Source organism: Tachyglossus aculeatus, chromosome 7 (assembly GCF_015852505.1).
Source record: "Tachyglossus aculeatus isolate mTacAcu1 chromosome 7, mTacAcu1.pri, whole genome shotgun sequence".
In the NCBI taxonomy this organism is placed as follows: domain Eukaryota; kingdom Metazoa; phylum Chordata; class Mammalia; order Monotremata; family Tachyglossidae; genus Tachyglossus; species Tachyglossus aculeatus.
In genome coordinates, this window is record NC_052072.1 from 30,285,759 (window position 1) to 30,310,730 (window position 24,972).

At 43.8% G+C, this 24,972-nt stretch overlaps 1 protein-coding gene across 5 annotated transcripts in view; it reads left to right on the forward strand.

The window, feature by feature from the left end:
- The first annotated feature begins 219 nt into the window (after positions 1–219).
- Positions 220–24,972, forward strand: part of CTTNBP2NL (CTTNBP2 N-terminal like) — a 53,781-nt gene continuing 29,028 nt past the window's right edge. Inside the window, exons 1-4 of one of the 5 annotated variants that reach the window (XM_038748871.1) lie at positions 220–264; positions 15,799–15,900; positions 17,293–17,403; positions 18,137–18,244. In XM_038748871.1, coding sequence (XP_038604799.1) covers positions 17,389–17,403; positions 18,137–18,244 — 123 coding nt within the window. In that variant the 5' untranslated portion in view covers positions 220–264; positions 15,799–15,900; positions 17,293–17,388. Of the gene's footprint in view, positions 265–15,679; positions 15,901–16,827; positions 17,404–18,136; positions 18,245–24,972 lie in introns of those variants that run through there. The other 4 variants (XM_038748874.1, XM_038748873.1, XM_038748875.1 and 1 more) reach the window with 4 other exon arrangements.

Genomic DNA, 24,972 nt, shown 5'->3' on the forward strand with positions numbered 1-24,972 from the left:
GTCCCGGCCGGAAGTGACGCCCTCTCCATCCCCAAGCCCGGCTCTTCCCAAACAAAAGGGATCCTGAGGAGCCCGACTGACAGCGCGAAGCCCCGCCTCCCCTCGCAGCCCATTGGCGGGTGGGCGGGGTGGGCGGGGCGCTGATTGGCCCGGGCGGCTGTCATCAGGGCGCGGGGCGGGTGGGAGGGGCTGGTGGATGGGGAGCGGGAGCGCGCGCGAGCGGACGGCGGCGGCGTCGAGCGGGGCCCGGACCTCCGGGGAGCGGTAAGGACGTCGAGGGGCTGCGGGGGAGACGCCGCCCCCTCGGACCCCCCTCAGCCTTGGCTCTCCCCCCCACCCCTCCCCTGGCCCTGATGGGTTTCCATTCCTTTGATTTTGCTCCCCTTTCCCGGCCTCACCCGCACCTGGAAAGACCTCGCCGGCGCTATCCCATCCCAGCTCTTCTCCTCTATTCCCTGCACTTCACCTCCCGACCCCCCCGAAGCCTTCTTGCACCCCAGTTCTGGATGCCCATCTTCCCCTCCCCATCCAGGTAAGGCCTGGGGTGGGCCAGAGAGCCGTCTTGCACCCCAGTTCTGGATGCCCATCTACCCTTCCCCCATCCAGGTAAAGCCTGGGGTGGGCAGGGAGCCCTCTTGCATCCCAGTTCTAGATGCCCATCTTCCCCTCCCCATCCAGGTAAGGCCTGGGATGGGCCAGAGAGCCGTCTTGCACCCCAGTTCTGGATGCCCATCTTCCCTTCCCCCATCCAGGTAAAGCCTGGGGTGGGCAGGGAGCCCTCTTGCATCCCAGTTCTAGATGCCCATCTTCCCCTCCCCATCCAGGTAAGGCCTGGGATGGGCCAGAGAGCCCTCTTGAACCCTAGTTCTGGATGCCCATCCACCCTTCCCCCATCCAGGTAAAGCCTGGGGTGGGCAGAGAGCCCTCTTGCATCCCAGTTCTAGATGCCCATCTTCCCCTCCCCATCCAGGTAAGGCCTGGGATGGGCCAGAGAGCCCCCTTGCACCCTAGTTCTGGATGTCCATCTACCTTCCCCCATCCAGGTAAAGCCTGGGGTGGGCAGGGAGCCCTCTTGCATCCCAGGTCTAGATGCCCATCTTCCCCTCCCCATCCAGGTAAGGCCTGGGATGGGCCAGAGAGCCCCCTTGCACCCTAGTTCTGGATGCCCATCTTCCCTTCCCCCATCCAGGTAAAGCCTGGGGTGGGCAGAGAGCCCTCTTGCATCCCAGTTCTAGATGCCCATCTTCCCCTCCCCATCCAGGTGAGGCCTGGGATGGGCCAGAGAGCCCTCTTGCACCCTGGTTCTGGATGTCCACCTACCCTTCCCCCATCCAGGTAAAGCCTGGGGTGGGCAGAGAGCCCTCTTGCATCCCAGTTCTAGATGCCCATCTTCCCCTCCCCATCCAGGTGAGGCCTGGGATGGGCCAGAGAGCCCTCTTGCACCCTGGTTCTGGATGTCCACCTACCCTTCCCCCATCCAGGTAAAGCCTGGGGTGGGCAGGGAGCCCTCTTGCATCCCAGTTCTAGATGCCTATCTTCCCCTCCCCATCCAGGTAAGGCTTGGGATGGGCCAGAAAGCCGTCTTGCACCCTAGTTCTAGATGCCCATCTTCCCCTGCATCCCAGTTCTAGATGCCCATCTTCCCCTCCCCGTCCAGGTAAGGCCTGGGATGGGCCAGAGAGCCATCTTGCACTCTAGTTCTAGATGCCCATCTTCCCCTGCTTCCCAGTTCTAGATGTCCATCTTCTCCTCCCTATCCAGGTAAGGCCTGGGGTGGGCCAGAAAAACTTCTTGCACCCCACTTCTAGATGCCCATCTTCCCCTCCCACATCCAGGTAAAGCTTGGGGTGGGCAGAGAGCCCTCTTGCATCCCAGTTCTAGATGCCCATCTTTCCCTCCCCATCCAGGTAAGGCCTGGGGTGGGCAGAGAGCCCTCCTTCACCTTCCACTCCCTCGTAAACCCTCTACCACCCCAGTTCTAGATGCCCATCTTCCCCTCCCCATCCAGGTAAGGCCTGGGATGGGCCAGAGAGCCTTCTTGCACCCCAGTTCTAGATGCCCATCTTCCCCTCACCTATCTATCCAGGTAAGGCCTGGGATGGACAGAAAGTCCACTTGCACCCCAGTTCTAGATGCCCATCCTCCCCTCCCCCATCCAGGTAAGGCCTGGGATGGGCAGAAAGTCCACTTGCACCCCAGTTCTAGATACCCATCCTCCCCTCCCCCATCCAGGTAAGGCCTGGGGTAGGCCAGAAAACCTTCTTGCACCCCACTTCTACATGCCCATCTTCCCCTCCCCCATCCAGGTAAAGCCTGGTGTGGGCAGAGAGCCCTCTTGCATCCCAGTTCTAGATGTCCATCTTCCCCTCCCCATCCAGGTAAGGCCTGGGGTGGGCAGAGAGCCCTCCTTCACCTTCCACTCCCTCGTAAACCCTCTAGCACCCCAGTTCTAGATGCCCATCTTCCCCTCCCCATCCAGGTAAGGCCTGGGATGGGCCAGAGAGCCTTCTTGCACCCCAGTTCTAGATGCCCATTTTCCCCTCCCCTATCCAGGTAAGGCCTGGGATGGGCAGAAAGTCCACTTGCACCCCAGTTCTAGATACCCATCCTCCCCTCCCCCATCCAGGTAAGGCCTGGGATGGGCAGAACGCCCACTTGCACCCCAGTTCTAGATACCCATCTTCCCCTCCCCATCTAGGTAAGGCCTGGGGTGGGCAGAGAGCCCTCCTTTACCGTCCACTCCCTCGTAAACCCTCTAGCACCCCAGTTCTAGATGCCCATCTTCCCCTCCCCATCCAGGTAAGGCCTGGGATGGGCCAGAGAGCCCACTTGCACCCCAGTTCTAGATGCCCATCTTCCCCTCCCCATCCAGGTAAGGCCTGGGATGGGCAGAGAGCCTTCTTGCACCCCAGTTCTAGATGCCCATCTTTCCCTTCCCATCCAGGTAAGGCCTGGGGTGGGCAGAGAGCCTTCTTGCACCCCAGCTCTGGGTGCCTATCTTCCCCTTCCCATCCAGGTATGGCCTGGGGTGGGCAGGGAGCCTTCTTGCACCCCAGCTCTTGGTGCCCGTCTTTCCCTCTCCATCCAGGTAAGGCCAGGGGTAGGCAGAGAACCCCCACGGACCTCACCTCACCAAGGGAAAATATGAGCAGGCATTCGGCCCATCCAGTTCTTAGATGATGGAAGGGAGAAATTAGCATAAATCTCTGTCTCTTAAGACTTTGTGGGTTTTAGTTCCTTCCCTCTCTCCATTATCTATCAGATATGTGTGTTAAAAGCATTTGGTTTGCATTTTGGAAAGAGTAAGGTGTAAATCCTATTCTGTGCATCCCCATCACCTCGGGAAAACTCATCTGGTAGTAGCCTTCACTAAGCCAGTTCCCTAAGCCAGTGTATGTGTTGGTGGTGCTCGGTGGTTAGTCGATCAATAATTTAGGCTTCTTCAATCGGAAACATTATAGGAATGTAAATAAATTGTCCTAGCCAAGAGATGTGTCCTCCTGAAATAGAGCTTTCAAACCCTCTTGGGTTTGGTGTGTTGGCCTGGCAGACTTAACTAACTTGAAGATCTCATGCCCCAGATACAAAAGGAAGGGAAACTCAAGCCCTGTTGTCTTCGGGTTTATAATTAATCTAGTTTCGTGTTCTTAGGTTTCTCCACCCACTGTTTTATGGTCCCTATTTCCACAGGCGAAAGAATTAATAGTTAGGTCTTCTAGTTGCTTAGGTTACCAGATAGTTTTGTTTTACAACATTAACATTGTCCGTCCAATTTAGAAAGCAAAGAGCATTCACAAAAAAATGAAAGAATAAAAGCAAACTTAAGGTGTATCATAATTATACCTTTCTTCTGAAAGTCGTGTGTATGCCGCAAAGACTTAGTCAACCTCAATTTGCAATCCAGACTAATTTAAATTACTCCGTGAACTTGCGGCTTGCCAGAGATAAAAATTTGTGGTGTATATTTTTAGCATTATTTCCTTTCCTTTTTTTGTTTAGTCCCACTTTTATAGTTCTTACAGAAGCAAGAAGCAGTGCTGATGTTTGAGGATGGTAATAAAGCGCACAGAAATAAACTCACTAAGATTTAACCCATCAGAGGTTGCGTTTTCCCTCCCACAGCTAATCCCTCTGCAAACTTTATTGGAGGATTATTTTTTTTTGTGAGTCGTGAATCTGAAACCCTCATGTCTTAACTATTGGGCATATTCAAGTCTTTTAGGACTTTGTTCCCAGACTTCAACTTTACCCTCACAGGCACAGTACAAAACCAGGAAGACAAAAGGAAGAATTTTGATTTTGTGGAGATCTGCACTGAAGATTTCTGACATTTATGTACCAAAATTTATTATAGGAAGTGGAATCATGGCTCCCCAGAAATGAGCATTAACACTAAGCAAACCTTAGGAAGGTGCGTTTTAATAGTAATTACAAATGAAGAAAATTAACTCAGCCGGAAAGGTTGTTCAAGCTGCCAGTGACACAAAGAAAAAACTATATAATACAATAAAAAATGGCAAAGACAAAAATAAAAAATGGTTGGCACTTGTGTGGCCACATTGAGAACATGAGCAAAGTTATGGAAGTGTAAAATAATCACAGTCTTGGTATAGCCGGGAAAGAAAAGACATTAAAAAGCTAAGACACATATTAATGAGATGCCCCAGTTCTCTCTTTCTGTGCTACACAAAAGCTCTGACTTAGTGTTATTTTATAAAACTATACTGAAGCTTCACTTTAGCCAACTTTTTATGACCATCTTCTGCAGAGGAAAAAAAAAACTTTTCTACTTTTTCATCTAAGGTAATTAGAACACTCTTGAAATTTAAAATAGCTTTTCACCCTCCTCAGTGTTGGTTATTCCAGGGTTGAATATCAATGGTTGTGAACTGCGGGGGAATGTAAATAAGATTAATGAACTACAATTTTTAGGTAAGTAACTTTAATAGGTCACCAGCTTGCCTAGAATTTTTTTAATGGTATGCCTTCAGGATCGAGACCGTGCTCACAGCAATGTGTCTGTTTATTGTTGTATTGTACTCTCCCAAGTGCTTGGTGCAGTGCTCTGCACACAGTAAGCAGTCAGTAAATATGAATAAATGAATTGGCTCCCTGATGTAAGCTCATTGTGGGCAGGGAATATGTCTGTTTATTTTATCGTACTCTCCCAAGCACTTAGTACAGTGCTCTGCACACATTAAGCGCTCAATAAGTACTATTGAATGAATAGATTATAGTTGTCCTGGGTCACCACTTGCCCTCAGGCAATTAGTCTTTTTCACTGAGCACCGTACTAAGCATTTGGGAGAGAGTATAATATAAAAGAGTTTGTAGACCCATTGCCTTCCCACAAGGAGCTTACAGTGGAGGCAACATTGGCGTGATAGAAGAGCCGTGGACCTGAAAACCAGAGATCCTGGGTTCGAGTTCCAGCTCTGCGCGTGTTCCCTGTGTGGCCTTGGGCAAGTCACTTAACCTCCCCATGCCTTAGTTTCTCCAGCTGTAAATTGGGGCTAATAATACCTGAACCCTACCACACAGGGATGTTGTTAGGAGTAAATAACTAAATAATGTAAGGTGCTTTGGTAATATAAGTGCCACCTGGAAGGACAGAAAGAAGCAGCGTGGCTTAGTGGAAAGACCACGGGCCTAGGAGTCAGAGGTTGTGGGTTCTAATCCAGGCTCCTCCACTTGTCAGATGTGTGACTTTGGGCAAGTCACTTAACTTCTCTGTGCCTCGGTTACCTCATCTGTAGAATGGGGATGAAGACTGAGACCCACGTGGGACAACCTGATTATCTTGTATCTACCCCAGTGCTTAGAACAGTGCTTGGCACATAGTAAGTGCTTAGCAAATGCCATTATCATTATTATTATCATCATCATTATTATTACAGTCTAGAGAGGAAGACAGGCATTAATAAAAATAAATTACAGATATGTATATAAGTGCTGTGGGGCTGAATCCAAGTGGAATGGCGACACAGAAGGGAGTGGGAGAAGAGATGAGAAGAGGGGGAAGGCCTCTTGGAGGAGGTGTGCTTTTAATAAGGATTTGAAGGTTGGGAGAGACTTCCATTTCTGTTGGTCATGTTTCCACCAGTGCACCAAGTGCAATAAGCTTGGAACAGAATATGGTCAGTACAGCCCATCTAACCTCCTTACTGTGCTTCGATCTTGCCTGCCTCACCACCGGCCCCTGACCCACGTCCTGCCTCTGGCCTGGAATGCCCTTCCTCCTCAAATCTGACAATTATTCTCCCCCCCACCGCCCCCTTCAAAGCTTTATAGAAAGCACATCACCTCCAGGAAACCCTCCATGACTAAGATCCCCCCCACCACTCCCTTCTGCACCGTCCTGCCTTGCTCCCTTTGTTCTTTCCCCTTCCCAGCCCCACAGCACTTTTGTACATATCTGTAATCTAGTTATATTAATATGTGTCCTTCCCCCCCCACCCCAAGACTGTAAACTCATTGTGGGCAGGGAATGTGTTTGTTTATTGTTATATTGTCCTCTCCCAAGAGCTTAGTACAGTGCTGTGCACACAGTAAGCGCTTAATAAATAGAATTGAAGGAATGAATTTCATCCATGCTGAGCAAAGACAGTTCACAGTGTGGTTATATATGTATTAGCAGTGCAAGCTGATTCACAGAACAAAATTGGAGGGTTTTTTTGAGAAAATTTTGGCCTTTTTGAGTGGAGAAGGGTAACACTGGGTTCTAATCCTAGCTCTGCCACTTGTATGCCGTTTGACCTTGGGCAAGTCACTTAGCTTCCCTGCGGCTCATTACCTCATCTGTAAAATGGGGATTATGACCGTGAGCCCCAGGTGGGACATGGACTCTATCCAACCTGATTATTTTGTATCTACCCCAGCACTTATTACAGAGCCTAGCACTTAGTAAGCACTTAACAAATACCGTTAAAAAAAAAAAAACACTGACAGCGACTACCAGGGAACGGGTGTTAGTGGCAGAAGACAAGGAGCAGAAATAGATATAGACATTCAATTTTGGAAGATAGGTGGCTATCCTATGATAGTAGGTTCCAGAAATGGCTTGTCAAATTGCTTCAAAACAGAACATTACTGTTTTCTGAAGATTTGAAGCTAAATAGCAAGAAACCAACCCCTCCTTATTCTTATTTAAAACACCTTGTCTGAATTGGGCTTATTTACACGTTTGCATTCGAATCAAAGATAGGCTCAGTTGACTTGAATGTTAAATGGTCTATTAGCGGAGTGGAATTAGGATACAGCAGAAGTGTCCTGCTTTTCATAAATAGAGTGGGAGCGGACAAAGAGTAATCCCTTCCACCTACATTTTAACCAAAGGATTTCATGTCGGTTGAGCTTTAGATAGCAAGAGATTTGGGACAGATTTTTGTTTCTAGCAGAATTTAATGAGCATCCTAGAAATCATTTTGGAATGAGTGTCTTCATTCTTTGTGGAGAGCTGTTTTTTTTTTCTTTTTCTTTTTCTTTTCTCTTAAAGACTAAACATCTCGGCTTTTAATTTGGAAACTTACCTGCTTCTTTGGTCAGGAATAAAGGGAGTAGAGAGGTGTCCTTTTGTTTGATCAAAAGGATGTATAGCCATAGGTTGTGTATGCCAGTTTTCCCCCTCAGTTCTAATGCTCTTGAGCTGTTTTTGAGCAGGCTGTAAAGTAAGTTTTCTAAAAATATCACAGCCCGTTCTCAGTTATTAAAAATGTAAAATATGACTTCATTTAAAAAGCTATAGAAATTCTGCCGAACCAAATGCATGCTTGGCATTGCTATGCAAGAATAGGAAGCTGCCCCAGTCTGGTGAAAACGTCTCTTCCTATTCTCTATTGCAGTGCAGTATGTTTAAGGTCACCAAGCACTGACTTTAACTGTTTTGTTTCATACCCTTCTGCCTCAGTATCCTTATAAGTAGTTAGGAAATGAGTTTGTTTCTTGGGAGGAACGCTGACCTTTTAAGCTCACCCTGCTTTGGCGAGCCAATTCCTGAGAGCTTTGTGCAAGCCAGAAATCTGGGACTTGACCTAATACAAGCACTTACCCCTAACATCAGAGTACCAAACTGGATCCAAAGGGATCCTTGTCCAGAAGTTAAATGTACACCCTCTTCCATTTTGAAGGGTACCACCTCAGACAGTGCATTTTGCTCCCAGGGCTGCTGGGAACTGTAGTCTCAGCAACCCAGGTGATAAGAGCCCACTTGTAGGCAGGCTAGATAGTATTTATAGAATGCCTGCTCTGTGCAGAGCACTGTATTAAGCAATTGAGAGAGTAAAATACAGATAGGAGGAAATAATCGAGGGTAAAGATACGTGCAGACTGCCACATCCATTGTAATAATAGTAGTGATATTTGTTAAGCACTTACTGTGTGCCAGGCACTGTGCAAAATGCAGAGGTGGATACAAGCATATCGAGTTGAACACAGTCCCTGTCCCATGTGGGGCTCACAGTCTCAGTCATAGTAGTCACCCACCTGCTGAGCCACAGCCTCTTGGGCTAGGAGGCAGATATGGGGTGGAACCTAAACCTGACTGACCCTGACCATGCCTTACTGAGTTTAGATTGACGCAGACCTAAACTGGACACACAGACTCAGGATCCACGAGCATAGTAGGGTATGTGGAGGCTTAATAGTGACTTCATCTAACATTTGCATTTGAACATCTTTTTCCTGCCCTTCCACCTCTATAATCACAAACCATGAATCATTTTACAAGTGAGTGGAATCTCAAATGAGGGTGTGTATTTTGAGTTTCTGTAGTCTGTGTCATCATTGGTCACAAATCATGATGGCCTGATTTCATATTGAATGCCAGGGAGACTTAATTAGTGAAGGTATTTAAGTGCTTACTATGTGCAAAGCACTGTTCTAAGCGCTGGGGGGATACAAGGTGATCAGGTTGTCCCATGTGGGGCTCACAGTCTTAATCCCATTTTACAGATGAGGGAACTGAGGCACAGAGAAGTTAAGTGAAGTGCACAAAGTCACACAGCTGACAATTGGTGGAGCCGGGATTTGAACCCATGACCTTTGACTCCAAAGCCCGTGCTCTTTCCACTGAGCAACGCTGCTTCTCTAAACTTAAATGTCAACAACTAGTGCAGGTGAAATGGTACAAGAAATGTTGCTTTTTTAAGATTGGTCTCATTTCAGCCAGATAGTGTTAAACATAGTGAAGACCCAGGACGATTAATGTTTGAGATTCCAACAGAATCTGGACAGAGTTAAAAAGCAATTTCTGACAATCGGTCATCATAAAGAGAAAAAATTTTAGGTATAATGAAGCACCTATTTTAATAGAACTACTGGTGTTGATCTCTTCTAGATGGGATCTCTTTACAGGTGAGAAGCTAGAAGGGGTGTAAACAGATATCTAAGTGGCCAGACCTGTTTTTAATGACTTGGTGAAATGTCCTTTTTTAATGTTTGTTGTTCTGTGGGTCTGAAGCCAGTTCACAACATCTTGCTTCAGTACACATATCTGTAAATCACATTGGCATCAATAAGAGAGGAGGAGATGTTAAAAGCAACTAACCTCATGAGCCAGGTTGGGCAGGAAGTAATCTGGTAGCCTAGTTCCCCTGTTGACTTGTTTCCCTAGGCATCTGAAGGTCTGGCAGGGTAAGTTATATAGTGAGATTAATGGAATCATTTTAGTTGAGTTTTTTTTCTTTTTTTCCCCTAAAGTTCCTAGAGCTTATTAAAGAAGGGTAGGAAGGTGAAAGTGCTTTGAACTCTTCAGAAGAAAGACACTCCAGAAATTCAGAAAATTATGAAATGCATTATTGCTATCAGGCATTACAGCATGCTTGAAATATCCCTCAAAGAATCAAAGTATGTTTTATTTAAAATGGTTGTCAAAAGGCTTTGCAGTCTCGTATTGTTCAGTATTTAGTTTGTAAATGTACTCCTGTAGAACAAAGCAAAGGCAGTCTGTAATAGGTAGCTAAGTTACATGAAGGGAGAAATTCAGGTCTAATGTAACTAAGATTAGCAATGGCCTGGCCACATTTTATGTGTATGTTGCAGGACTTCTGAGAAGCTGGTTTTGAGAGTTCTGGGGCCTGAAAGCAAGTGACTGTCTTATTGCTAAATATTATGGAGTTTTAAACACAAAGATATTTTTGTTCCTGAATCTTAGACCCATTGGAAATAGTGAGAAGAAACAATGTGCTTTAGTAATCCCAGAAAAGGCCGAGTTACTTTGAATTAGCTATTTGGTTTTAGTGTTTCAGGAAACAGTGTAGAATCTGTCCCAAAGTAACAACTCATTATCTCGTTTCTTTAACAGATGTGTTCTTAACTTTCTATTGATCCGTGAGCTAGAAGTAACTCATTTTTGACACCACTTGCTTGACCACTCAGGATGACCAGATTGTAGACTTCACATTGCTCTAAACTGAAATTTTTAGTTATGTATTATGTACGTGCTGGATTTTATTTTTTGAATGTTAAAGCAAATTAGAAGTCAGCTATTTCCAGGCTTTGGTTCAAATGCTTATATTGAAAACGTTTCTGTTTCTGACAAATGTAAAACTCCCCTTTAGATGCCAGGCACAGAGCTTAGATTCATTCAATCGTTAGATGTTGGTCCTTTGTTGGAACGGAGGCTTTCTCAGTTGAAAGAACAGTATGTTGTGAAAGCTCATTTTTAGAAACCTCATTGTAGGTTGTCTGATCACGAGTTGTGGAGACATGAACCTGAGATTCATACTTAGTCCTTAAATGGGTGTATTGTTTCAGAAGGTTGAAATGGGTAGCCTTTCCATTCTTGAAAGATAATGCAGTTTTTAAAATGATATCTGAGAATCTGATGTAGCTGCAGTGATACTTGGGCACATCAGGAATTACATCTTTAAGGCATTATAACAGGAATATATTTCAGATTTATAGACTATTCTATTCCTTAGGTAACACCTAAACATGATGGTAACAGTCTGTGTCAAAATGAATGGCATAAGCTCATTGGAGGCAGGGAATGTGTCTGTTATATTGTTGTGTTGTACTCTCATAAGCACTTAGCTTAGTGCTCTGCACACATAAGCACTCAATAAATATGATTGATTGAAACTATCTTATATGCCTTATGCTTGTCATGCCTTAGAAGTTTAAGGTAGCTAAATTGAGCATTTAATCTCAGTCTAGTATAGCCAATAAAAAGAAAAACCATTTTTTGTGGTTTGGTTTTCTGCAGCATTGATTTTGGTTTTGTACATTAGTTATAAAACCCGGCCAGTAGTCAGTGGTGCCAGTTTTCATTTTAGGAGTGGAGCTTTGAGGGGCAGGGGAAGAAGTGGAAGGAGAAAGAGGGGAATAATAATAATAATGGTATTTGTTAAGTGCTTACTATGAGCAAAGCACTGTTCTAAGTGCTGGAAGGAAGTAAAGGGTTCAAAAGGAGGAACCTCCTCCCTGTTCTTCTCTGCTTTCCCTTTGGTCTTCACTGGGCCAAAAACAAGTAGCCCCCTATGCCCCCTCGAGGAACCATCTGCTCGCTTGCCTAAATTCCCTCCTTCCTCTGGCCTGGAACTCCCTCTTCACACCCAAGTCCCACTCTCTCCACCTTCCAAAACCCTCCTAAAATCACATCTCCCCCAAGAGGCCTTCCGGACTAAACCCCCATTTCCCTTTCCTGCCCTCCCCTCTGTGTTCACTAAGCGCTTGGATGTGTACCCCTTAATTTGTTTAATACTCCCCCAAGCTCATAGCACTTTACGCACATATTAATATTCTTTACAAATTCCCCTACTGGAAATTTATTTTAATATGTCTCCTCCTGTGGACTGTAAGCTGCCTTTGGGGTGGGATCTTATGTAGCACTCTAGTGTATTGTACTTTCCCAAGTACTTAGTACAGGGCTGTGCACATAGTAAGCACTCAGTACCATCGATCGATTGATTGACCATCGCACAGGACCACGCGAGCCCCCTCCACGCGAGAGTCTGGGATATTGCCGTAGCTCCAGATTTCCCACTAGTCCTTTCTCCAATGAGCTCAAGCTTCAGCCCACCCTGCTCACACCATGAGCTCCCCAGTAGTCAAGGCCCAATTCCACACCTATCTCACCCTCCCCGCCAACACCCAGCCAGTGTCCAGCCTCCATCCAAAACCTTTTGGGTGACAAAAGATGAGTCACCACACTGATACCTTCACTCATCCTTTTCAAAAGCTGAAGGGTGGAGCAGACTAACTAGGGCTACCCTTCCTGCCCAAAACACTGTGGGGTTGTAGCTCAAGGTGTCTGTCACTTCCACAGTGTCATTGCCCCAGTGAAGTGAGCGTTTGTGCCAATAATAATGATTAAAAAAAATGTTTACTATGTGTCAAGCACTTGTTCTACATGCTGGGGTAGATCCAAGTTAATTAGGTCAGACACCTTCTCCCATAGGGGACTCACAGTCCAAGTAGGAAGAACAAGTATTGAATCTCCTCTTTGCAGATGAAGAAACTGAGGCACAAGTCCACAAAGCAAACAAGTTGCAGAACCAGGATTATGGGCAGGGATTGTATTTGTTTATTGTTATATAGTACTCTCCCAAGCACTTACTACAGTGCTGTGCACACAGTAAGCACTCAATAAATATGATTGAATGAATGAACCAGGATTAGAATCCAAGTCCTCTGACTCCCAACACCCTGCTTCTTCCAGTTGGCCACACTGCTTCATCAGTGAGTCATTTATTTTCAAACAAAAGGTACCTAATTAAAAGCATTGCAGTCCCCTTCTATCAAGAAGAGGTTAGAAAACAGAAGGCAGAGGGTTATCACCAGGTCAAACCATGGTTCAGACTCATGTGGAATGCTGCTTCCAGTTTTGTTGCTCTACCCTAAGCAGGACAAAATAAACTTAGAGAAGAGACTGAGATGTGTAACTATGATGATTAAGGGGAAGGAGAAGTTGGCATATGACGATAGGCTGTCTGGAAAGATGAAGACTAAGGAAGCATGATTACAGTTTTCTGAGTCATGAGGGGTGAAAACAGAGGAAACAGAATTGGCCACTGTCTCCCTCAAGACCAGGTTGTGAGGCCACTCAGTGAAGCTTAAAGGTGCCAGTACCAAAGCAAAAAAACCCCAAAAAAACACTTCTTCACTCACTGGTGGTAAACTGGTATTGTTACCTCAGGAGGCAGTAGGAGAGAGATGGGGTGATAATTGGAGGGAGCTGTAGGATCAAGGAAGATTTTTTTTTTTTAGGATAGGGGAGACAGCATGTTTGAAAGCAGTGGGGGAGGATAACACTTGAAGATGGCAGTCAGAGAGGGGAGAAAATAGAGGACAAGTGTTTTTAAAGAAGTGGTAAGGGATGGGGTCAGAAGCCCAGGTGAAGGGGATAGATTTTGTGAGGAATTGAACGATCTCTTCTTGAGACTGCTGGGGAGAGTCAGAGTGGAGGAGGATGGAGGAAGGGGGACTGAAGAGGAGTAGGGGATATTTTAGGGAGATCATGCCTGATGGTTTCGGTTTTGTCAGTAAGTATATTGCTAAGTCATTAGGGGCAAGAGATGGGGGGCGGTGGGGCGCCAGGTTTGAAGAGGGACTGAAACAATGCAAGGCCATTAATTCATTCAATCATATTTATTAAGCACTTACTATATGCAGACCACTGTACTAAACGCTTGTGGGATTGATAGAAATGATAGAGGGTAATATTCAGTGACACATCTCTAACCCATTAGGATGACTATCAAATCAGGCAGCCATCACAAGCTTTCTGTTGCCAACCGGACATGCGATACGACTGGACTGACCCACGAATGGCACCACTTATGCCAGGAACTAATTAGCCATAGCCTGCGTAGGAAGGTGGATTTTTTTTTTGGCGAGATTTTTCCATACATAATTTGGCAGGTTTAAAAGTTCTCTTGTAGCTATGGCATTTTTAAAAAATATTCTGAGCACTCTACATGCAAGTCATGGAAATTCAAACAAAAGCACATTTGTTAATTCAGGATTATAAAGTCAATTTGCTTTATAAAGTCTATTGCTGTGTTCAATTTTTAGGAAATGTAAAAAGCTAACTCGCTGTCTTATATTGAATTGGCACTGAAAATCTTAGAGGCAAATATAGCTGCAATAGCAATGTCCAATTTCTTGATACTTTTCCTCTTAGTAGACAATTTCTGCTGTAAACACCAGCTGTTTTCTGCTCTGTATCATTGGCATCACCCTTCAACTCTCTGGACTCATGTGAAATAATGAAACTTGACTTTTATAGGTTTACCAAATATTGTGGTGATAAAGTTGCACTTTTCCCTTTGACAGTAAATTTGCCCTTTATGAATGTTGTGAAGAAACAGACTTTGTTGACAGTCTTTAGAATGGATAGTTACCTTGCAATTTACATAACCACAATTGCATAAAGACCTTAAATTATACTTCCACTTTAGGTCACAGTATATGGTGAACCTGTCAGCCTCAGGAACTCCCAGATAAGGAAATTCACAGCTGTCCTGAAAAAAGTAATAACTATCATTTTTCATTGTCATTTAAGGCCGGAGCATTAATGCCAAGTGATAATACATTCAGATTACAGTAACAAAATGCTAAGTAAGAGCTTTCAAATGCAGCCAATATGAAGGAGATTAATTCATTCAATTGGATTTATTGAGTGCTTATTGTGTGCAGAGCACTGTACTTAGTGCTTGGAAGAGTACAGTATAAGACTAAACAGGCACATTCCTTGACCAAAGATAGTGGGAGGTGCACCTGTGTTCTGGGTAGGATTTCTTTCTTTCTATTTTTGTGTTTTGTAGACATCTTTTCTGACAAAAAAGACAAAATAGCATTATTTAGTTGACGTAGAATGTTCCAGCTGTTGCAGCTGTTCCCTCAGTATTGAAATGGCACCAGATAGCTTAGAATCGGAGTATTTTAAAGTTTCCTAACCACCATGCTAGAAAATGACTCCCAATTTCTAGTATTTCTCATATTAATGATGTGCATGTAGCTATAATTCTATTTATTCTCACAGTTTTAACACCTGTCTATGTATTTTGTTGTCTGGCTCCCCCTTCTAGACTGTGAGTCCGTTGTTGGGTAGGGACCATCTATATGTTGCCGACTTGTACTTCCCAAGCGCTTAGTACAGTGCTCTGCACACAGTAAGTGCTCAATATGATTGAATGAATGAATATACTGGACAGTTTCTACTTAGAGAACCAGTTATTCTCTCCATGTTATCAACATCACCTTATTGGGTGCACAGACAGTAAGTAAGTATATTAGTCTTCACACCAAGAGCAAAAAATACCATTTTTTTCTGTCTAAAGTACAGCTACTGTATGACTGAAATGACCCTGGAAGTAGTTTCATTTTTTACAGTGATATGAGATAGACACATATTACTTTTTTCAAATGGTATTTACAGTGCCGGACACTGTACCAAGGGCTGGGGTAGATACAAGTTAATTGGGTTGGACACAGCCTCTGTCCCACATGGGGCTCACAGTCTTATTCCCCATTTTACAGATGAGGTAACTGAGGAACAGAGGAAGTTAAGTGACTTGCCCAAGGTCATGTAGCAGACAAGTGGCAGAGTGGGGATTAGAACCCAGGCCCTTCTGACTTCCAGAGTCTATCCACTAGGCCACAGTGCGTCTCCTATCACCACAATCTATACTCTTTCTTCATCAGTCAGTCAATCACTGGTATTTATTGAATGCTTTGTGTGTGCAGAACATTGAACGCTTGGAAGTACAATAAAGTAAAATGACATGCCCTTCCCTGTCCTCCCTTCAATGCTTTGTCGTGAATTGCCTTCACCCATCTCCCTGTTCTGACTTTCAGCCTTCAAAGGTCCATTAGAGGTAGTTTCCCAGATCCTTGAAAGATGAGATTGAAGTACGGTGGAAGAGAAGCCAAGTGAGTGTGCTGTAGGAAAACAGCAAGGTAAGATAGAAGGAGGCACGGTGATTGAGTGCTTTAAAACCAAAGGTAAAGAGTTTCTGTTTGGTGCAAAGGTGGATATGCAACCACTGGAGATTCTTAAAGAGTGGAAAACATGGACTGAACGGTTTTTAAGAAGAATGATTGGGGCATCAATTCTAGTATGTCCAGCCTTTGGGCTGGAACTCCCTCCCCTATCATATCTGACAAAACCATCACTCTCCCCACCTTCAAACTCTTATTAAAATCCTATCTCCTCCAAGGGACCTTCCCCAACTAAGCCCTCAATTCCCCTACTCCCTCTCCCTTCTATGTTGCCCTTGTACTTGGATTTGTACCCTTTATTCACCCCACCTTCAGCCCCACAGCATGTATATACACACCATAATTTATTTTAATTATTATCCATAATTTATTCAATCTCCCCCTCTAGATTGTAAGATCCTTGTGGACACGGAACATGTCTGCCAACTCTGCAATATTGTACTCTTCCAAGGACTTAAGTACTCTGCACACAATAAATGCTCAATAAATGCAATTGACTGACTGATCCTTATCCTTGGCTATAGCCCACGTCAGATCTAGATGAACTATTTTTAGGATTCTCTCCAGAAATGTGGAAAGAACAGACGAGGGAAGACTTACTTTAGAATTTAAAAATTATACTAGAATAAGAGTTTCCTAAACCCAGAAAAAAGTACATACCTTCACTGTGCTGAATTCACAAGTGAATAAAATTTGCTACAGAGTTAGTTAAATAGATGTTACCAGTGCAGAGAAAAATGGATGTCTGCAGCAGGCCTTAAAACATAATCTAGCAGAACAGTATACTATTGCATTTTTTTTACATGGTCTAGTCAGCTGGTGGCAATAGGTCGACTATAGGTGTCAATTAATTTTTTGTCAGTCGCCAGTATTAGGTGATTTTGAGTTAGCAATTTACGGAAGCGAAGATCTATGCTTAAGAGTATACTGTTAGGAAAGAACCAATCAAGTAAAGGGGAGAAACATGATTTGCTATTTTTTTGAAGATATTTGTTCGGCCCCTATTGCAGACCATTAAAATTGTCTCTTACAAATCACTGTGGTATGGAGGACCCTTGGAGATTGTGTAGCTGTCTCATTTTGGTCTGTGTGTGGTTTGTGTGGAATCAGTCTCATGGAAAAGATTGAGCCCGTGCCATACAGAATGCCATTTCACATATTTCAAATGGTGCAGAAAAGCAGAGATTTGATTTTCTAGGCCAAATAAATTCAGTTTGTGGTGAACTGGCCAATTAGGCTGTCTAAACATTATATTTTTAGGTTGTCATTTCAAAATTGAAAAAGTCCATGATTAAGTGAACTGCATATATAGCATAGTGTTTACGAAAGAGAACTTTTTTTCTCTTTCAGACAACTACCCATCAGAAGATTCTGAATTGTGATGCCAAATTAGTGACCCTTGAAGGAATCCCGACCCAATGGTGGTCCCCAACACAGTTGTCATAGATGAAATTCGATTTGGTAATACTGTCTAATAGAGGAGCCCATGTTCTAGGGAGCTGCAGGGTTCCCAGATATGCAGTCAAATGAACCCCCTCAGAGACAGTCTCAACCCTCACACTCACATGGGGGGATTATACCCCCCATGGGTCCTTTGTCCCCAGCCTGGCTCGTTTGCCCTGAGTGAGCCTCCCTACTGGCTGACTAGGATCTGAGTGCCACACAATCATACTGTTGGTCAGATCTCGTTATCCTGAACAAGTTACTATCCATTCTGGACATTTCCTCTAGAGTTCTACCCTCTTGATAGAAAAGGAATAGACATCAGCTTCCTAATGTCTCCCTAATTCTGCATTCTTCTCCAGGTACTCTAAGCTGGCACTCTCACTGAGATGGACGATCTATTCAGTTGCTAATGCATCCTGTGCAGAGTTTTGTGGTCTTTTTGTTGTCCTCTGAGTGTAAGAGCTGTCTGTTCTCCTAGACATCCAAACACATACCCCTTTGGGGTATTCATTTAACCCTGAGAAGGAAAAAAAGTTGACAAACAATCTTTGTAACTGGCAATAAAAACCATAAAGAAAATGGTTTTTTTCTGTTGCTAAACAATTAGTAATGAAAACCTGATGTAATGATACTTTCAAATTAAGTGTATCCTTTCTTAGTAGGGGTTTGTTTTAGTGTCATTTCTGCTGTTTGAACTACACTGAACCAAGTTTTCTGCTTGTGATGCTAACTCTTGCCCTTGTCTCAGGCATTCAGGATGAATCTGGAAAAACTCAGCAAACAGGAACTACTGACACTCTTCAGCATTCTGGAAGGAGAACTGGAAGCCAGAGATCTTGTCATCGAAGCTTTAAAGGTAGGTCATGGGTGTGAGAATGGAGTCCAGGGTTTAGAAGGAAATCAGTGTCTGGATACCTTCCCATTTGCAGAGTACACGATTGCTCAGTAGATACATTTAGCCGATGACTCTTTCAGGAGTTAGTTTCACAAAGGAGAGTAAGTAGTGCCATGGTTATTCATGCCAAACGCCCATTCGGGCAATTACCATTGAGTATCTGGAGGGAGGAGTTGATTCCCAATTGTTTTTTTCCTTCAGTATTGACAGGCATATTTTGATATATATCCTGAAGTACAGGATGTAAAATGTGTGCAAGAACAGGATACACATCATTTCATATTGTCAAAATTATTTTGATCCCTTGTGGAATTAAAGGATTACTTATACTGGCATTTCATGATAATTCATATAAAGTTCTCTGTCTCTTTTATTAAAAATATTCTTTAGAGCAACAAAGATGAATCTCTCATTCCCACTCTGGCAAGCACACATTGCCCACTGCAGAACAGACCGTATTGAAAGCAGTGTTTTCTCTGTCCCTTTACCGCTCCCAACCTGGGTGTCTTGGGATTAAATCAGTCAATAATATTTATTGAGCACTTACTTTGTGCGGAACACCATTCTAAGCGCTTGGGAGAGTTCAATATAACAGAGATAGTAGACACATTCCCTGCCCACATTCCCTTACAGTCTAGTTGTTTCAGTCTTAACTATGATAATGTAATCCTTTCCTAGATCACTCTAAAATTATAATCATCCTAGAAAAAATGTTTACTTTTTACTTCTGGCGTGATCAGGTGAATTTCTTTGTGGCTGGCTGCATAAACTAAATGAATTCATAGATGGATGTATGACTAGCTTCAGGGCAATTGGATGTTTCGTTACACTGCTTCTTAATTTGCGGGGACTTAAATACAGATGTGTTTGTAGGGTAAGTATGGTCATTACATTCATGCACAAGACTTTAGTTCAGTAAGTTTAGTAGTCTAATAATTGAAGGCATTTTTGCTGGAGAAGTGGATAAAATTCAAGAAGGCAGATTGTCTTATTTCCCTTCAGCCTTGTTTTACATTTCCTCATTACACCTCACATGCTTATGATTATTCCTTTGATTTATGCTTTGAGGTGTATTACTGTTCCATTAATTCATTCATTTTTGCTTTTGCTTTTACCAGTTGATTACTCTTAGCGTATGTGTATATATATAATTTGTGTCTATATGTCTTCCCCCATTAAATTTTAAGCTCCTTAAGGCCAAAGACCACATCTTCTACTTAGGCTCTTGCATACAGTAGATACCAAATAAATGCTGATAATGACTATGCACAGTGGAGAGTCACTTTTTTTTTTTTTACCATCCCAATCTTTTGTGCACCATTTGGAGGCTTCCAGTGAGTGCTGGTGAATGCAAAGAATAATTGTGTGCTCTGTGAGCGTATTGGTTTTGAATCATCTAAAAATCATAAACTCAGAGTTCCCATATTTTAAAGTTCAACTTTATGAGGTTATGTGGGAAAATGATTATAAACTGAAAGTTATGAGTTGTGTTAACAGCCCCTTTGCCTTAAGCAGTCTGATAGAACTGAATTTACCTGCCCTTTAAAATGTAGAAGAATAAAATTCCAAATAATATAGTGCAGTTTTAAAAGGCTAGACAAAATCCATGTGCTCTTGGCCACTTTCAAAGCCTTCCATTCTACTTCAAAGCAAGTCTTATGAATTGTTAAAGTTTACAATCTGTTATGTGCTTTATACCGCCTTCTGGTTCTAGTCTTTACCGATGTTTTAAAGTGGTTATTGGGCATGTTTTCATTAATTTTTTTTAGTTGCGAGAGTCTAGTTTTATTTACTATAGGCAGCTTCTGGCAAGTGGAAAAAGAAACTGGAGAAACTACTATAATTAAGGGAGCATTATGATATGGGAGACATTCCATGTCAACTGCAAATCGTGTATTTAGTCTGCATGCAGGCTGTAGGTGATAAGTTTATCTCCTCAGGCTTAAGATGAATTGAGAATGAATGAAATGAATAGCCTTGCCAGAAGTGACAAACTTTAAACAGTCTATTTTTAGATAAAATAACTGGCAACTGGTTTCAAAGTTCATTTTTGATTCATGCAGAAAGACAATTGCCATTCTGAGTTCTTTGAGTTGGGATGAGATCTGACCTAATATGTGGGGTTTTTTTTCATTGTTTTCTTATATATAGGAATTGTAATATTGGCTGTGAAGTTCATTTCAGCATTCTGAATAATTACCCATTAAGGATCTGAGAATAGTATTTACTGCCTGAATGACTGATGTGATCATTTTTACCCCTCTCTTTTTCCCTCTTTAATTATATGTCTCAAAAGTCTTCATTTTTGATATACTGGTAATTTTTGTACCTCCTTAAGGAAACATCTATTTCGTTTCTCTTCCCATCCCTTGAACTTCATTTTTTTTTCCAGCACAGATTCCACTCCCTTAGTAGCCTCTTTGTTACGCACCCCATCCCCCGTCCACTTAGCACTTAGGTGCTTATTCATATTCACTGCTGCTTCCCCTTCTTTAATTTATTGTCTCTCCCCCTGTAGATTGTAAGCTCCTTGAGGGGAGGGGTCATTTCTACCAATTCTACTATATATTGTACTCTCCCAAGCCTTAATGCAGTGCTGTGCACATAGTAATCACCCTGTAAATACCGTTAATTGATTAACCCATTGATTCACATTCAGTCAACTGCTAAACCCTGCTGATTCTTCCACCACAACATTGTTTTGTTGTCTGTCTCCCCCTTCTAGACTGTGAGCCCACTGTTGGGTAGGGACCGTCTCTATGTGTTGCCAGCTTGTACTTCTCAAGCACTTAGTGCAGTGCTCTGCACACAGTAAGCACTCAATAAATATGATTGAATGAATTTCCTGGCTCCAACCCTTCTTCTCCACCCATACGGCTACCACCTTCTCTAACCTGTTAAAATACACCAACTTCTGTATCAGCCTCCTCCCTGACCTCCCTGCCTCCAGTCTCTTCCCCTCCCTTCAGATGATACGACATGCTGCTACATGCTTTTTGAAGTGCCACATCTCCCTATTCCTCAAAACTCTCCAGTTTACCCAGATCCCTCTCTACATGAAATAGAAGCTCCTTACCTCTGACTTCAAGGCTGTTCACCAGCTCTCTCTGTATTACATATCAGCACTCTTCACCACCTCCCTAACTAACACTCTTCTAACTGAGCCTCACTCTTTATTCTCCAATCCCTCTGTCATGCTGTTCCCTGGGTCTGGAATTCCTTCCCACTACCCTAAGTCTACCAGATCACAGCTCTCCTAAAATCTCAGCTCTTCCAATAATCTGTTACCAGTTCATTCATAGCACCCCAGGCATGTCAACACAACACCCACCCTTAACACATTTTTATCCCTATTTTCAGAATTTATGTATCTGTAGTTGTAATGGCATTAATGGTATTTATTGCAAACCCTTGTTAAGTACTTGGGAAGTAAAACAGAAGCAAAAGACACATCTCTACCCAAGACGAGTTTGTACTCCAATGGGAAAGCTGGACAGAGAAATATTCAGAGCAAGGGAATCAAAATAAGTGTTGAAAAGTGTTGAGGTTAACTAAATAAGTACGTAAATGCTAAAGTTGCCTGAAGTATTGATGAGATTTGAGGTACTGATGGATTAGATGGGGAAGATTTGTTGGAGGAAGTAGAATTTAGGAAAGCTTTGAAGGTGGGGAGGGTTGAGGTCTGGCAGATTTGGGGAAGAAGGGAATTCCAGGTGCTAGGGACAACATGAGCCAGGGGTCAGATGTGGTTAAGACAAATGTGAGGTATTGACAGGAGATGGGTTGGCAAGAGCAAAGAGTGCAAACAGGCTAGTACAGGTGAAGAGAGCCGATAAGAAAGGTGCAGGGCCTTGAAGCCAATGATAGGGGATCTTGGCTTGATGCTGAGGGAAATGGGCAATCATTGGAGGGTTTGAACAGGTAATGTGTACATGTGGATATTTTTATTTGTATATTCAGTTAATTTAGCTGTCTTATTTATTCGTCGAGATGCTTTTTACTACTTCCTGTTATGTTGTATTCTGCTCCCACTATTTGTAAATAGCTTGTGTCTGTCTGCCCCATTGTGATTGTAATTTCTTGAAAGCAGGAATACGTGCCTTGCTTCTCTTGTGTTCTCCCAAGTGTTTAGTTAGAATCCTGTGCACTCAGAGGCTCATGAAGTAACATTGATTGATTGAAGTCAGATAGCTCTACAATGTCTAAGGGGACACTAGATCATTGATGAGGCTTGTTTTATCAAAAACTTTCAGAACAGTGCCTGAGCAGATCCTGGTTTAAATTTATATTTATAAATCAGCTTTGTTGCATTCTAAAATCTCTGTAAATATCTCAGTCAAATCCACTTCCCACCCTTGTTGGGCACCCCCCCGCCATCATTGTCCTTATTAATAACAGTTATGGAGAACCTCAGGTACTGTGGGAAGAGCATGTAACTAAACACTTGGAAGCATTGAGTTCACTCATGCAACCAAGTCGAAGATAAAGGGAAAAATGTGTAACTGAACATAGTACAGGACAGATCTTGATGAGCGGATGAAGAAATCCAAGGGAAACCATTATAACCGTAGCAAAGGAAAAACATTTCACTTTCTTCACTTTTTCTCTTCCTAATAGAACAGTACCTGCATTTTTGTTACACTTAAGAATCTTTCAGAAACTTTTCCCGTGTGGGATTTGGAGTAGCAAGGAGAAAACCAGAGTCTTTGGGTGGTCTTAAATCTGAAGTTTTACTTTTACAAAAGCCGTGAATTTTCCTTCCTTACTTGAATTTGCTTTGATTTTTGTGTTGTTATTGTCACTGTAATTCAAAGGTCAGTGGGACTTAGGGTGAACACCAAGAGGATTTGAGTGGGCAAAAAGTTGACACAGTAACCATCTGGTTGGACTTTAGAACTGTACTTGAGAAAGTGACAATCCTCAAAAGTGAGGTCATATATCCTCGACCCCCTCCAATCTGGCTTCCGTCCCCTACATTCCATGGAAACTACCCTCTCAAAGGTCACCAATGACCTCCTGCATGCCAAACCCAACGGCTCATACTCTATCCTAATCCTCCTCGACCTCTCAGCTTCCTTCGACAGTGTGGACTACCCCCTTCTCCTCAACACGGTATCCAACCTTGGCTTCACAGACCCTGTCCTCTCCTGGTTCTCCTCTTATCTCTCCAGCCGTTCATTCTCAGTCTCTTTTGCAGGCTCCTCCTCCCCCTCCCATCCCCTTACTGTAGGGGTTCCTCAAGGTTCAGTTCTTGGTCCCCTTCTGTTCTCGATCTACACTCACTCCCTTGGTGACCTCATTCGCTCCCACGGCTTCAACTATCATCTCTATGCTGATGACACCCAAATCTACATCTCTGCCCCTGCTCTCTCTCTCTCCCTCCAGGCTCGCATCTCCTCCTGCCTTCAGGACATCTCCATCTGGATGTCTGCCCGCCACCTAAAACTCAACATGTCCAGGACTGAACTCCTTGTCTTCCCTCCCAAACCCTGCCCTCTCCCTGACTTCCCCATCACAGTTGACGGCACTACCATCTTTCCCGTCTCACAAGCCCACAACCTTGGTGTCATCCTTGACTCTGCTCTCTCGTTTACCCCTCACATCCAAGCCATCACCAAAACCTGCCGGTCTCAGCTCCGCAACATTGCCAAGATCCGCCCTTTCCTCTCCATCCAAACCGCTACGCTGCTCGTTCAAGCTCTCATCCTATCCCATCTGGATTACTGTATCAGCCTCCTCTCCGATCTCCCATCGTCCTATCTCTCCCCACTTCAATCCAGACTTCACGCCGCTGCCCGGATTGTCTTTGTCCAGAAACGCTCTGGGCATGTTACTCCCCTCCTCAAAAATCTCCAGTGGCTACCAATCAACCTACGCATCAGGCAAAAACTCCTCACCCTCGGCTTCCAGGCTGTCCATCCCCTTGCCCCCTCCTACTTCACCTCCCTTCTCTCCTTCTACAGTTCAGCCCGCACCCTCCGCTCCTCTGCTGCTAATCTCTTCACCGTGCCTTGTTCTCGCCTGTCCCGCCATCGACCCCCGGTCCACGTCATCCCCCTGGCCTGGAATGCCCTCCCTCCGCACATCTGCCAAGCTAGCTCTCTTCCTCCCTTCAAGGCCCTACTGAGAGCTCACCTCCTCCAGGAGGCCATCCCAGACTGAGCCCCCTCCTTCCTCTCTCCCTCCTCCCCACCTTAACCTCCTTCCCCTCCCCACAGCACCTGTATATATGTATATATGTTTGTATGTATTTATTACTCTATTTTATTTGTACATGTTTAGTCTATTTATTTTATTTTGTTAATATGTTTTGTTTTGTTTTCTGTCTCCCCCTTCTAGACTGTGAGCCCACTGTTGGGTAGGGACCGTCTTTATATGTTGCCAACTTGTACCTCCCAACCGCTTAGTACAGTGCTATGCACACAGTAAGCGCTCAGTAAATACGATTGAATGAATGAATGAATAAGCCAATCACCAGGAAATGGGATTTGAAGAAGAGAAGAGAGTTACAAGGGAGTATAGAGAATCTGGGTCTCCTACCTGAGCCAGAGTATGGAGATGTGAACCTATCTAGCTGGAGCAATAAAGACTAGAGAGGGTTTTCCCTCTGTCTAGTTCATTTTAGGCAAAACCATGTGTCCTATTACAGAAGCTCCAGGTAAAAGGAGAGAAATGGCTGCACTCTGCCT